Source organism: Ipomoea triloba, chromosome 4, assembly GCF_003576645.1.
Source record: "Ipomoea triloba cultivar NCNSP0323 chromosome 4, ASM357664v1".
In the NCBI taxonomy this organism is placed as follows: Eukaryota; Viridiplantae; Streptophyta; class Magnoliopsida; order Solanales; family Convolvulaceae; genus Ipomoea; species Ipomoea triloba.
In genome coordinates this window covers 35,286,351-35,302,209 of record NC_044919.1, presented here as the reverse complement: position 1 = coordinate 35,302,209, position 15,859 = coordinate 35,286,351, and the positions used below count along the sequence as shown (strand labels likewise).

The window sequence follows — 15,859 nt, the reverse complement described above, 5'->3', positions numbered from 1 at the left end:
GCGCCGGATTTAGGCAGCATAGTGATTCGTCGTCTAATTTGATGTCACAACGGAAGGTGGTAAGTGGTGTGGATTGAATTCCTTGACCTTTGTGCATGCATGAGGAGTAGAATTTAGCCCGATGTTGATTACCCAACTTGGGATTGAGTGGTAGATTGGATCTACGTACGGCTCCCCAAATTCTCTCCCAAACGCACACCTCATTCAATATATTTACTAGCTAGTCTAGAGAATAAGTTATTAGTGTACTTATGGTGATAGTGTATATTAACTTGAGCCTATGTTTGATCCAGTGCAAAAGAGTGAATAATGCTCATCAAACAAAACAAATGACCTTAACTCTGTTGAATATATACACAATTGTTAGTAGCAGGGCCGGATTTTAGGGCGTGCAAGACGTGCGACCGCACAGGGCCCCAAAATTTTGGGGGCCCCTAGTCCAGCCCTGGCCTAATAGTTAGTATATGTATTTGTGAATATATTGGTTCAAAATTAAGTTTTTTTACATTTTTCTCTTTGCAATTTTTCATCAATTCGCAGTTTATTTATACTTTGATAGGGTCTCACTTAGTTATTAACACAGGGTCTCACAAATAAAAAAACCGGCCCTGGTTAGTAGTATATTATGTGAAATGGGTAGAGTTAGAAAATGAAAGGCCCTGAAGAACCTGGTACAGCAAGTGAAAGAGAGTATTAGAACCTCAAGAGTGTTCGGTTTGCGAAATATTTTGAGGTAATGTAATATTTTTTTAAAATTTGATATAACTTAAGAATGTGAGGTAATGTGATTCTCATGAAAAAACTAAAAGCTAAAAATCAAGATTGAAATTTCACATTCCCTTATTTCATTAAACTAAACAAGAATCTGATTGATATATATATATATGTATATATATATATATTACCACTTGATAGTTGCTTGACATAATTTCTTGCTTTAATTTTAGGTTGAACAGTAAGATTGGATTAGTTTTTTTCTTCAATTCAATAGAGTTATCGTTGCTTCTACTGTTCTACACAACCCTTACTCTTATAATTTTTATAATTGAAATAGTTTTACCACTCTAATCGCTCTACTCAGGACCGATTTTTTTTATTTGCGTGGCCCTATGCTGGTAAATAAGTAAGGTACTATCAAAATATAAATAAATTAGAAATTGAAAAAAATTGCAAAGAGAAAAATGCAAAAAAAAACTTAATTTTGGGCCAATATAATCACAAATACATAGCAAATGGAATACTTTTAAGCACACAGAGCCAATATTGACTTCACCAGGCTCGAATCCACTCCCTCTTATGTAAGGAGTGCAACCAGGTGCCACAAGACCACAAGTTATTTAACCAGTCGTTATACTTTGGATCATGTGTCATGGCTGATATTGCAGTTGTGTGCGGAACAGAGACCGTTTCATCAATTGTGATACTGCAGTTGTGTTGAAAGGGAAATGCAATTGCGCAGAACAGAGACCGTTTCATCAATCGGATACTGCAGTTGTGTTGAACAGATGACCTACCTCTGTTTCGCGCAACTGCAGTTTTCTTTCAACACAACTACAGTTTTATTTCAATACAACTGCAGTATCAATTCAACACAATTGCAGTATGACCATGGTCCACGATGCATAATGGACCCTGCTCCACAGTATAATTTGCAGTCTTTGACAACAAAAGATGTTAAAAAGGTTAAGATATAATATAGCTGTTGGATACATCTTTCAGGTCTGACATTTATATATAGCCCTATCAAGGAGACAAATTGTTTGCAAGAGAGAGATAAGAGAGAAGACAAATTGATAACAAGCTACATGAAGACCTTTTGTTGAAAAAGAAGAAAAGTTACGAAGATACGCAAAACATACAACGTGTATGCTCAAATTACATCTTCTCGGATATATTAATAAAAATAAGTATAAGTAACATTCATAATACGTAGTAATTCTTAGTGTATATACATCATTTTATTTTATTTTAATAGGAGAAACATGCATGATAGTTTTCTAAATCACATCTTTACATTCTATAGTTTTATATAGTAAAATTGAATTTAATTATAATAAGATTAATTTTATTTTATTTTTTAAATATAATAAATATAATCAAAATGTTTTTTATTGTAATTTCAGGCTAAATGGCATACAACTGATACAAGTACGAATCAACACTGTTAAAGATCAGAGTTTTTATATACAATAATTTCCTTGTAGATTAATGCTTTAGTCCTGGTAAGTGAAAACAAAAGAGAATGCATTTTATGTGGAGGTTTTGTTAGACGAAAAATGTTAAGCACATTTGGCATTCACAAAATAATTAATCTATGATATGACAAAATGTTAGACACAATTGTTTGACTAATAAATTATAGAAAAATAAGGGAACAAAAACTGCATCATTTGACATCTTCAATAACATAACTTTGTATATATATACAAGGAATTTATTTAAATGAACACCTTTTATGTTATTTCGATAACAGAAATTCCTCTTCCTCCCCTTCTCAAAACCTAAGGAGTAATTACCTGAAGTATTTATTTATTAATTAACTCAGAGATAATACCAAAGAGTTCGGGGTGAAATGTAAGCCTTTCATTCTCTCTCTCTTCCATGAGCCTCTCATTCTCTCTTTCTCTTCCACGAATCTCTCATTCTCACCATTATAAATAGAGTTTCATTTTACCTCATAAACAGACAGCAAATACAAATTAAAAAAAAAATAAAAAATCAATCAATCAAAATACAGATCGTTAAGAAGAAAAAATGGCCTGCGCCGGGAAATTAGTTACGGTGGTTCTGGTATGCATGGTGGTTCTCTGCGCCGTGAACGTGGTCCCCAAGGCGGAAGCCGGTAGCGATAGCAAATTCTACAAGGATTGTTACGAGGCGTGCAACAAGAATTGCATGAAAGGCGGCAAGGGCGCCACCGATTGCGAGATGAATTGCGACACCGAGTGTAATCGCAAGGAATTGGCCTCTAAATTGGATAACATGGCATGAGCGCTTGAAGAATTGAATTGAAGGACGTACCAAGGACAGGAGGAAAAAAAATAAAGGCATTAATTATGTGGATGGTGATAGTGGATTAATTAGATTGATGAATAATAATGTAGTTATAATATTAGTAGAATAAATTCTTTTTATTTTTTTTAATTATTACGAATTACCTACATTGTACTGATTGTACAAGGTGTAACCAAATGTTATTCAATGAGTTACTCATTTAATTAAAAAAAAAAAAATCAGACATTTAATTGAAGAGTAGATTTTCAAGCTATCTTTTTCTCAAACAAAGTCTTTGTCATTTGATCAAATAGTGTTTCGTAGATAGGAACAGATTTGATAAATACACTCTCGTTAATGAATCGCTTTCGAATAGTATGTTCCGGATTTATTTATAGAATGGAGATCTGATTCTAAGTTCTATTCCGTGAATTGGCTTATTCGAAAAAAGCAAAATGTAAAACTATTACATCCCCTCCTAACTCCTATAAAAATAACGCATGCCTCTCATTTTTACCGTATGGGAAGGATAGAGGAATACAAAGTATAATATAATACAAATACACAATAGTCTTAATAGAGAAAAGTTTCGCAAGTAATGATGATGGTGAATTTTCTTTCTTGAGTGGGTGAGCCGAGAGTGGAAGTGGGTACAACACATGATAATGTGAATTTAATTTGTTGTGTAAATGAAGTTTAGTTGTACCTCCATCACATCATGAAAGATGAGGTGTTGAAATATAATAAACCATAACGATCCTAATGATATATTACAAAATTTGGCTCCCGTGAACCATGCAATTCTTCTTCATTTACGTTTTCTGTTCTTAATATCTTAATCTCATTTTTATCAACAAGTTTTCTTATTTGTTGTGGTAGTGAAATTTTCCTGATTACCAGTAACACATTACGCTCTAATTTAATACTACGTACTTAATAACACATTACTCTCTAGTTTAATCCTTCTAAAGCCCTTATTCCTTAGTCCAACATAATACAGAACCCATTAGCCAAGCATTTGAGTGACTTCTAATAATAACCAAACAATGGGATTGTCTGGTTTTTTTTTTTTTAATTGTTTTCTGAGTGAAAGACAAATTTCCTCAAACCACAAATCTATCATCACTATGGTTTTCAAGATTTTATCTTTCTATAGAAACTCAAATTACCATGAATTTCTGATAAAGTATGGAAGGTTCTTCCATTGCAATATCTATGGTGTCTGAATAAACAATCGACAAGTACGTAAATATGTTGTATCCACGATACAACACTACACATTAAAACTGCTAACATATATATATATATATAGTTATGGAAGACTTGAACTGTCTTCAAGTACTGAAATCTCGTGGAATAATCGATCAAGAAACAATCTTGTTATATTTTAGAAGCATCTGCAGAAACTCGGGTCAACGCAATGGCGGCCTTGGAGCTCGACTGGCGTCCCAGATGCTTGCTGATAAATTCACCAGCCTGCAACAGCTTTCCCAGGTCGACGTTCGTTTTCACACCGAGGCCATTGAGCATGTAGACCACATCCTCGGTGGCGACATTCCCCGTGGCTCCTTTGGCATAAGGGCAGCCTCCTAAACCGGAGACCGAGGAGTCGACAGTGCAAACTCCCATCTGTTGTTTCAAAGTAAACATCAGATGGACAAATCTCGAAAACATAGTACAGGAGGCTATGTTTGTTGAGCATATATAATGTGTAATCCAACTATCAGCTTAGATTTTTAGTTGAGATGGAGCACGTGCTTCAATTTGGTATCAGAGCCAGCCCCATGCAAGAGGTCGTGTTTGAATCTCTACGCCACCCAATTAATAAAAGACTATGGTCTAATATATTGTTTTAGAAACGTACTTGGAGAGAAACTAGGATATTTGGAAGAGATTGTCCGTAAGTGTCATGGAAATGGACGGCAAGCTTCTCAACGGGAACAACCGCCATCACGGCTTCGAGCATGGGAATGACGGTGCCTGAAACAAAGGAAAACATAGTCAAGGAAGAGGCTTGGAAGAAACAACTTAATGAGGCAAATGTGGAAGGCCATCAACCCAAAAGCTCGGGAATTGCCCAATTTTCTCCGAATAATTTCTCTTACTATTTTATCGATATCGTGAGGATTGAAGAATTACCGGGCGTAGCAACTCCTATAGTGTCCCCCAGTGAGATCTCGAAGCAACCCATATCATGAAGTTCCTTGGCCAAATATGCAACTTTTGAAGGCGAAATTGCTCCTTCAACTGGGCAGCCAACAACACAGGATATGTACCTGCATATTTAATGTGTTTTTCAAATAAGCAATAAATCACATTAAAACCACAATTTAACCTATGGGGACAAGGATTAAACCAAAATCTAAGAGATTCTTCGTCAAGGACATGATAGGAAGCATTGATCTGCAACAGTCCAAAATGACCATATGTTGCAAGAAAATGCAAACCTTACAATCCACGATTCTCATAGATTGGTAAATGTCTGTAATAAGTCGTACCCGCGAACCGGTATGGATAGCTTCTTAGCGGCAGATGTAACAGCTCGATAACGAACAAGACTCTCCTCAATGCTACAGTTAATGTTCGCCTTTGAGAAAGACTCGGAAGCAGACGCAAAAACCGCTACTTCTTTGGCTCCAGATGCAATAGCCGCTTCAAAGCCCTAAGTCACAAAACGATAGTCGATTAATAGGATTCCTAGCATTCAAAACGATTAATCAATGCACACAACAAGGCAACAGTTTAATAGGATTCCTAGCATTTACCCACCTTTAGATTAGGAGTCAATACAGGCAATCTTGCACCTTCCAAGTTCTTAACTGCTTGCATTACATCCTTTGCATCCGATAACTATCAAAAACGAAATGAAAGAGGAAAAAAAAAAAGTTATATAAGATATCTAGAAAATACCAATGAAAGAAGTGACAATTAAAGGATAATTTCTCCTCTATCCATTATTCAAATGGTAATACACTAATACTACAGTTCTTTTCGTTTTGGTGAAAATACAGGAAGAAGAATGCAGTACCTGCGGGACCCATTTTGGTGAAACAAAGCCCGTAACTTCGACCACAGGCAATCCACAGGAAACTAATTTACGAATCAATTCAACCTTTACAGATGTAGGAACGTTATTCTTTTCGTTCTGTAACCCATCCCTCGGTCCAACTTCCACAATCTTCACGTACTTTGGTACACCATTGAATAACTGTTAATAGAACCCAAAGTCAACAGTAAAAACGAGAATTCGGAAATCATAATAATGTGGGATCATATAAAGTTTAAAAGCACAGAAAACCGTGAATATAAATTTATTAGACAGTATAAGCACCGAGATATATGTAATGATGAAGCAAAAAAGTTGTATTAGAGTTCCACATACCACATTCCTCCAGCCCCCGGAAAAGCTCCTTCGGTTTGAGACACCATTATATGGCCTATCCCTAAATTGTCTTTTCCATCCATAGCTCCCTCTGCCATATTCATCAAAATCTTCGCTGGAAAAGTAGCATCTGTAAGTTAGTAGTGTGAATGGAATACCTAGAAACCAGTGGTGCTGAAAACTAAACGGCTATATCATATCAGTCATCGAAAGACGGGCAGAGAAGTATCAGGAATACGTGTGGTCAAAATCTGACTGAGGAAACAAATTAAAAATCATTTTGACGGTAAAGTATTCTTACACAGACATAATATTGTTCAACATGGGTAGTTTATAATATAATATTCCGCTTCTGCCTTTAATCAGAGAAGAAGAATGGTACTATATAGTGAACGCCCTCTTTAGTCGTTAAAGTACGAATGCTTAAACTCTACAGAGCCGAATATAAAAAACTAGACAGACAAGCGATTAAAATGATATATCACAAGTTATATTAGGTAACTATTACTCTTAATGATGAACGAGAAACCATCATTAAATAGAAACATGAACCAAAACTAACATGTCAGAATCATTTTCTAACACCGGTTTTGCATGCCTCAAACTCAATTGCTTGTGATAGCCAATAACAGAGCTAATTAATATGCAGAAAGGAGAAAACACACACACTGTGAACTGTGAAGTATCAATGTTCGTTTAATGAATAGGTGAAGAGCATGGGACCCGCATATAATCACACGGGGAAGTGCATGTAAGTTACCCATATTCAGTGTAGGAGAATGAACATTCACCCGGTCAGAACTCAGAAGTGCATTTCATCAAGCAGATGAGATGCACGAGTCTAATGTACAAGGATGCCAAACCAATGATAGAAGTGAAATGAGGATAAATAGGTCGAGAAGTATGCAATATAAAAAGAAAGGTTCGATGGTAAATGTCGAAAAGCACAACCATACAACAAGCATGATAACTCACAGCTTTAGAGAATGCAATTTGTGGTGGCAAACTTACTCGCAGCTGTTAGATGAGCTGCAGTTTCTCCCGTCAATCCAGCGCTCCCCCATTCCATCGTCCCCCACAGGCCTACACGCATTGGACGAGAATCTACCGTCCATCCGATCAATATTGCTCAGCCTTGGCAACCTGTCAAGACTAAGAGGTTCCTCCAAGCTTGACATTGTTGAAGTCGATGCAGCTGATTAGGAAGTAGGAAAAACGTAAGCACAACAAAACGTAAGAGCCTATTTTAGAAAATTTCAAAAGAACTGGCGTATCTAGCACTCCAGAATAATCCACTACTGTCCAAAATCACTTGAGTGGTAATAAAATAACAGAATGATTGGAGAACAAAAACGTGTTTGCAGACATCCACTCATAGAAAACTAGCAATCATTCTACAAGACAAAACATTTGAAAAGATAGGAAAGTGTTTCAGAATTGAATAGTTGCAAACACATTAGGATGGTCAAACTCCAGCAATTAAACATTGTTTGTTCCTAGGAATGGAAAGATCAAAACACCAATACTTTTTCCTATCATGATCCAACACCTTTCATGGGTTAATCTAGAAATTTAGGTTATCTGAGCTAGATCAAAAATGTAAATACGCATCCATTACAATTTTTATCATTGTGATGACTTGCAAATGATCTTAAACACACAAGACCCAAAATTTAATGCATTTTATTTCAATTCCCCTGTATCTATTGCATCAATAGCCCTATCCCATCTACATAATTTCTCCTACTTTTCTAACCAACCAAATTATTCCTCCCCAATCCCCATAGAACTCATCAGCCACAGACTTCACACCCCAAACAAAAGAAGAATGAATATTCCATTCCCAAGTGTTATATTACACAAAATCAAGAAATTACTCAGAAAACCCTCATTCCTACAAAACACATAGCAAAAGAAAGAAACAAAAAATCCCCAGTTCCCAACAATAAAAAGAATGAAAATTCAGGAAATAGAAACCTAGAAAAGAGAAAAGAAAACAGACCCGAATTTCAGGGAGATGAACTGTTGAGAGAAACCAAGCTAAAAGGTAGTCAAACTGAAATTGGGAAACCACAACCCCGCGTTTATTTTGACACGCAATACCCGGGGGTGGGGGTGGGGGTGGGGGGAGGGTTAAATGGGTAGGTGGGAATGTGGAGAAGAAAGGATTTTTGGCTTGTGCATTCATTCCTTCGTTTATACATATGGTTTTCCTAGGTGTTACGTTAACTTTCTTGGACTTTTTGTTCCCATTCATGGCCTGTTGGACATGGTACCTTTTTCTTCTTTTTTTTTTTTAAATAAATTAATTTTGGTAATTGAAAATAATTAATTGTGGGCAAAGTTGATTTGTCTCTTTTGGGAGGGGCAGAGAGCGGTGAATGGCGTTTCTTGAATTGAATCGCCAAGAAACAGGGGGGAGGGGAACTGCAGCAAAAGAGTGTTGGATGGCAGGTTGTTTTCGGTTGGAGGTTGGTTGCTTAATCTTCTCTTTCTAGACCCTTCTCCATCTTTCTCTCTCTCTCCCTATCTCTGTCTCTCTCTCTTGCCGCCAACTATATTTGCGAGGAGACTCTAATTATGGGTAGATCCGACACCAAGAGTCAATTTTTTTTGGTGTAAAGACTAAAGAGTAATTTGTTGGATACGGAAGCACAATTAACAAGCATCTAAATTAGAATAAATCAAGAATGTCTCACATGATGATATTGAAGGCTATAAAATTTAGAGTAGAAAACTCAGAGATCTTTAGAGTTTTCTTGGGTATTTATAAGATGTAGTGAAATCTTCAATGAGAAACCTTCTTTAAGAATATAAATCCTATTAGGAATGTGAAACGTCTTTAAGAAGAGTTAATTTTAGAAATGGGCATTCGACTATTGACTTTTACTAATTTTATCCTCAATTTTTAATTTTATCAAAATTGGTACCTTAATTATTGATTTTGTATCAATTTTGGTCCTTCTGTTAAATCTATGAACATTGTAACAAAGTCAGTAGTACTCAAAAATAGGTGTTAAAATTGAAGGCAAAAATGTAAAACTAAATATTTTGACATTTCTTCTTCACTTTGTTTCCTCCTGGTGATGTCCTTTTCTACCATTTTTACTATCAAATAATAATTTTAAAAAAATACCTAATACAACAATAAAATATACAATAACACTCCACATCCAGTTAGAGAATTTATAAAAAAATAATAATAATAAATTATTACGGAGTATATATATTACATTGCAGTAAACAAAAAAAATCAAAAATAAATACAGAAAAAAAAATGATTACTTGAAACAATTTAACATAAAATGTAAAAAATAAATATATTGACGCACATTGTTCCCTATATAATCTTGCGATGGAGGAGCAAAAAAAAAGTAAATAAGAAAGTTAAAATATTTGGTTTTACATTTTTGTCCTCAATTTTAACACTTATTTAACATAGATTTAACAGAATGACCAAAATTGGTACAAAATCAATAGTTAAGGGACCAACTTTGGTAAAATTAAAAGTCGAGGACAAAAATTGGTAAAAGCCAATTAACTCATTACTATTGACTTTGTTACAACGTAGTATTTATTCATACATACTCCTGTGACCTTTCACTTAGAGGGCCACAGTTATGCCGCTTGACCCCAGGACATTTGACTCATAATATTTTTTAGCATACATCTTTTAACACTTATATTTTAACTACTAGCAATTGAATTTGACTTCGTCTAGCGTAAGAAGGCCGGCCTGTTGGTCCTTTAAAAATTGTAAACATAATCTTTTTTTTTTTTTGAAAACTGTAAACTTATAATCTTAATAATAGAGAAGTGTTACATTGTTTGAAGTTTGACGCAGAAAATGTCAACGAACGGTTGTTTTACTAAGCATCTGTGTGCTCTCTAACTCTAGGTACTTTATAATAATGCCCCACAACATAATTTACTCCAACAATAATAATACAAATATTTATATTTGTACTAATAGGAACTATATGAGAGCAGCCGTGTTTTTCTTTTTGGTAAATCTACGAGGTGTTTCAGGTCTTTTTTCGTCAGTTTAACAGTCCGAGTCCACCCAATTAATCCCCACTCGCTCCGAGGCACAGGAGCTAACCCAGGGATAAGAAAAGCCGTGTTGACTGTTGATGAACAACCATTTTAAATATCATAAAATACACACATTATTGAGTGTGATTTTACATATCATCGAATGTACTTTGTAATTTTACGTGGTGAACATGCACTTTCACCTGATCCATCTCTTGTAATAATAAAACGGCATCTATATATAACATACCATTTTATGACTTTGTAAAATTTTCGGAACCATGCATTATACGGAGTATTAGATATGATGAAATATTTTCCAAAATCTGAATTAACGTGACCAATTCAAAACTAGAGAAATTATATTGCATGCCTTGGTGATTGAGCAATGTATGTAGAGAATGCCAATAAGGTCATCTATAGCTTTCAACAAGAGGATGAAGACATGAAGTAGGTGACCATTTCCATGCATGTTGCTTGTTGGCATTATGACATGATTTAGGTAAACCCATAATGACAACGATAGGAGAAAAATCTCTCTATATATATGTGTGTCCAAATGCAGACGGTGTTTCTCGTGCATTTATGTGCACTTAATGGTGAGTGACTGCACGGCCGCATAAGAACCTGGCTATATATATATATATATCAATGACATTGTGTATAGATTTGGCTCTTATACTAAATAAATAATGTGCATTGTTTCAAAAGTCAAAACTGATAATTAGATTGCGCGCGCGCGCGCACATATATATATATATATATATTATATGTTTAATAAATTATAATATAAATAAAAAAAATTAGTACATTTTATAATTTGATAAAATTAAACGGATGAATTCAAGTTAATTTTAAATTATAAAATGTTTTCTATCTCTAACTATTTTAATATTCAATATGAAAACAATTATCTATGTTTATATTGCATATGAGAGATTTTATTTTATTTTTCTTTAATTTTTTTAGCAAAAACAAAAGAGAAGACATTACAGGGTCACCGACAAATGAGACAACAAAGAGAATCCATTTAAAGTTAGTACAAATAATTGGGTTGAAAATCTTTGCGATGTATATTAAGGTAATTAGCGATAAATATATATTTGCATTTATATGAACTATGAAGGGTGACATGAAACATGAGGAATTAGAATGATAATGGACGACGGTTGACATGATGCCACAATGGCATCTCATGTTTCTTGCTTCTTCTTCCTCTTTATTATTATTATTTTTATTTTTTTTATTTTTTTTTTAGTATAGTATGACAAATTTTAATTTTGTAATTTAGCATGCAGTAATTTAGTGGACCATTTCCCATACCATTAAATTAAAAGCTGGGTGAAGCGATATCCAAGTAGGCGAAACATGATTCTCATACATGAAAGTTATGAGCTCAATTTTTGTTAGTATATACCTTTTTGGTCAAGCCCGTTGTACATGATTTTTTTTGTGCAATTTAACTCTCAAGTAGTGGCAAAGTTAGGTGAACGTTCGAGTTTTGCCAACATACTCAAATGTGATTTACCTCTCATATGTGATTTGCAAACTATTATGCAAGAGTGTGGTTTACCACATGCATCACAACAAATTTTAATGTGGATCGTCGTCCACATAGCAGCGTGGACCAGGTAGCACATCGACATTGTTTGAATTTTTATTTTTTTTTGGTAACGCTTGCCATTTCTTTTTTGTAAAAGAAACGGTATCGTTTTGACCATGGTTCATTGTATAACAATTTCTAACCTGAACGGACTCGCTACGGATCAACCCAAATGGTGAATAGAGATGCAAGCATCGGCGGAAACTCGAAACAAAACCCGACCGACCCGGACCCGGTCGAGCCCACCTGAGCCAACCCCGAGTTCGGCTAGGCCTAGGCCGACCTCCCTGAGAGGTCATCTGGGCCGAGTCCATAATTAGGTCCAAGACTGGAGCGACCTCTCGGTGAGGTCATCTCGGCCGAGCCCCGGGGTCTTGGTTGACGTAATCTTGTGTTCATATGCACAAAATTTCACAACACAAGACACAGAAATTCATAACGACATAATTAAGACACAATTACTAATTTGTTTCATGTACAGAATTCATATTTTTAACATACATAATTGTATAATACAAAACACAAAAGCTCACAATGCAAAACACACACATGCACCAGCAGGATCCATAGTGTGGTGTGAATACTGGTCCATGGTATAAGGATTGCATGAGTGAATGACCTCATCGTTCTTTGATTCACACAAAATAGTAAGAAATTAAATATTTGACGGTTTTAAATAGAGGAAAACTCAACCAAAAATAAAAAAGACGAAAGATAATGTGATTAGTGGTTAACGTGCATATACGTGGATGCTATGGATTCTCAAGTGTAATAAGTAATAACATGTCCTTTTGTTATGCATTTTCAATTTATTATTAAAAAAACAAAACAAAACAAACAACAAACCAAAATATACAATGTAAGTCCCATGTTTATGGAGTAGTATGTACCACAGAAGTTGCCATGTGGAAACATGTTTTGTACTGTGTGCAAAGATCCCAATCGGTCTTAATCTCACATAGGAAACTCCAATATCTTGCATATCAAAATTGTGGCCATGGAAGCACACCAAATCTGCAATTGGATGGGTGGAGTGGTGGACGAAGATTATTATTATTGGCAAATAGATATGAATGACTACTAGAAATTGAAATATCACCACAAATACAAACAAACATCCAACTACCACATTTACATTTCTCATTAATTTTTTTTATTATTATTTACTGGAAAGCTCGCAACTGCTACTCAAAATGTATTATGAGTGAAGTCTGTCTTGTGACTACCGAATAAATAACCATAATGATGGAAACCCAGTTATTATCTAATGACCATGGTTCACACAGTTGTGTGGACCATAAATAAAAAGTGCATGTTTAATATACTAAACGTAAATTATTTGTGTACATAAAGTACATTATTTAAAAGTATATTATTTTATATACTATCAAATAATGTACATTCAGTACACAAATAATGTGTTTTTAGTATATTAAAAATGTACATTTTATTCATGGTCCACATAAAAATTTGCGATAATAGCCAACTTAAGTCGCTTATAGCTGCCAAAGACCTTGTGGTCAAGCGGCATGAAGTGATTCTCTTAAGTGGGAGGTCATGGGTTTGAGCCTTAGTGGGTGCAATGTTGACTTTGTTGGGCTTCAGTGGGCGTGTGGGAAACTCTCGTGCCTAACATAGCGCGTGCACGCGTAATTTTTTTTATTTTTATTTATTTATTTTTTTACTTTTTCTATTGCACGTATCATATTGGGCGCATAAATTTATTTTTAAATTTTTCTTTCAGAATTTTTTTCATCTTGTTTACTCTTCTCTCTTCCCCTCTCTTATATAACATTTAAAAAATCACCAAATATTTTTCGATCTTAAGGTTATTCTAAGTTTCTAACACAACATTATAAAATTACTCTCAAAAAAAAAAAACACAACATTATAAAATACTCTCTCTAATATATGAAAGTACGAAAGGGGCATTTGCCCCACACATTTTAATGTTATAGCATTTGAGTTGTGGTACCACATCGAGGAAGTACCCACCTCAGGTAGTAGTCTAGTCAATAAGGACAGATTTTTTTTTATTCCATGACCCATCACCGAGTGCCGCGTTACGGCGTTAGAGTTAGATAGTGTAAACAAAACTTGAGGACGGAGTTTCCAAAAAAAAAAAAAAAAACTTGAGGACGGACGGTGTGTGTAATATTTCTTTAGATTGTCGGTGACCTATCTAAAATCTCAGCTGTTGTCGGTGCGCTACACAACAAAATATCGTACATTATTTTTATTATTAAAAAATAAAATAAATAAACATTATATTGTTTTTCTAAATTAATTAAAACATTATTTTTTATTAAAAAATATTAATAAAACACAATATTTCCTTAGACTTCAAGTTACAAGGTCAACCATTATTGCATGGACCATGATCCACATAGCTGTGTGGACCAAAAATAAAAAGTACATTATTTTTGTACTAAAGGTACTGATAGCGTAAATGTAAACGGGGTCTACGATTACGCTACGGATACGTGTGGTGAGGAATGTCGTTCGGCCGGTCAGACGGTCGGTCTACCGGTCAACGACTGAGCGGTTCGAAGCTATATCGCTCTACGGGTGACGAACAGTGATAAAGAGTAAGCAGGAGAAAGACAATCGGCAAATCGCAAGTGTATTAGTGTAGTACTGATGAGTTCCCCTTTTCCTTAAGTGAGGGGAATGACCCCTATATTTATACTAAGTGGATTCACTATGCACATGGTGTCTGATATGCAAGTGGATGGCATATTTGCATGGGCTGAACAGTCACTCCGCAAAATGCGCATTGGTTTGCTCGAAGTGGTTGAGTTACTCGAGGTGATGAAAACACGGATCCCTTGTTCCCGAAAAGTTGTCGGTCGTCACATCAAGCAACTGTTGCGCTCGTGAGCCTCCAATCCACAAGGTGTGTTGCTTCCAATCATGCGGTCGACGGACCGATTGGGTGACCGTCGACGGACAGGTTGGTGACCGTTGACGGACGGGTGATTTACGGACCGACTAGTACATGTGCATATTTACCCATCACAAGTCCCCTACTTCTTGAATCTGCGAGAGTCGTCAGGTTCGAGAAGTAGAATGTGCTCCAGGCGGCTAACTCGTTGCGAGCAAAGTCTCCCTGGTTTGAATGCCTTGATAGTCCGTGATGAACCCCTCAAGTTTGAGTTGAGCAGGAGGGGCGTGATTTACGCGGGTTGCCTCGTTAAAAACCTTAGACTAAGAAAAACCCTATGGGAAAAAACCTAGCTAAGGGAAAAAGAGTACAACCGAAAGCATAATCATTAAAGACGGGTTTGTCCTGTTTGTTTCCGATCGTCGAGCAATGGATCATTTAGCGGATTTTGTTCACATCTTTTCCATGGTTTGGAGATGGGTCTTCCCTTGGTGATACCTCGGTCAAGTAATAGTTGACAGACCAATCAAGTTCTCCACGGCTGGGGATGAGGAAGGTAGCACATACGAATCATCGAGTGGTTGACTTGACCAGGCGCACTCAGTCCAGGTGGGGTGATTGTTATCGGTCAACTGAGTGATTTTTATGATCCGAGCACCTGTGTGTATATTTCTTCCATTTTGACACTTCGAACTTGCCAGGAACAATGCTCCCACCAGTAGTCTTCCAAGCTACTTTGCTTCTTACATGACCCATTAGCCTTTTTGGATCAACCCACTTTCTCAAAAAATCCAAATTTTTTGTATAAATATCCTCCTACCGTCTTCACTTCACAATCAAGACATTCCTAAGCTCTCAAAGCTGTCAAGTGTATCATCAATCACCTCCAAAGCTACCAAGACCAAGCAACTGAAGCAAGTAAAACATTAAAACTCTCTCTTTTTTTTTTTTTTTTTTTTTT

At 35.6% G+C, this 15,859-nt stretch overlaps 1 protein-coding gene across 1 annotated transcript; it reads right to left on the bottom strand.

Moving 5' to 3' along the window:
- Positions 1-4,122: 4,122 nt before the first annotated feature.
- On the bottom strand, positions 4,123-8,495 carry LOC116016924 (hydroxymethylglutaryl-CoA lyase, mitochondrial). Its single transcript, XM_031257384.1, has 9 exons — positions 8,379-8,495; positions 7,388-7,571; positions 6,377-6,491; positions 6,023-6,202; positions 5,764-5,844; positions 5,493-5,656; positions 5,134-5,270; positions 4,859-4,974; positions 4,123-4,623 (listed from the first exon to the last, which is right to left on the bottom strand). Exons 2-9 carry the CDS (start codon positions 7,552-7,554, stop codon positions 4,375-4,377), a joined length of 1,209 nt encoding a protein of 402 aa, XP_031113244.1. The 5' UTR covers positions 7,555-7,571; positions 8,379-8,495; the 3' UTR covers positions 4,123-4,374.
- Positions 8,496-15,859: the final 7,364 nt, after the last annotated feature.

Bases quoted from the DNA above. Each gene is read 5' to 3' on its own strand.
- LOC116016924 (XM_031257384.1), bottom strand. From the start codon at position 7,554: ATGTCAAGCTTGGAGGAACCTCTTAGTCTTGACAGGTTGCCAAGGCTG. The intron at 5,845-6,022 runs GTACTGCATTCT...CGTTTTTGATAG, and splicing joins CACCAAAATGGGTCCCGCAG to TTATCGGATGCAAAGGATGT. The intron at 4,975-5,133 runs GTAATTCTTCAA...CCTTTGTTTCAG, and splicing joins TATAGGAGTTGCTACGCCCG to GCACCGTCATTCCCATGCTC.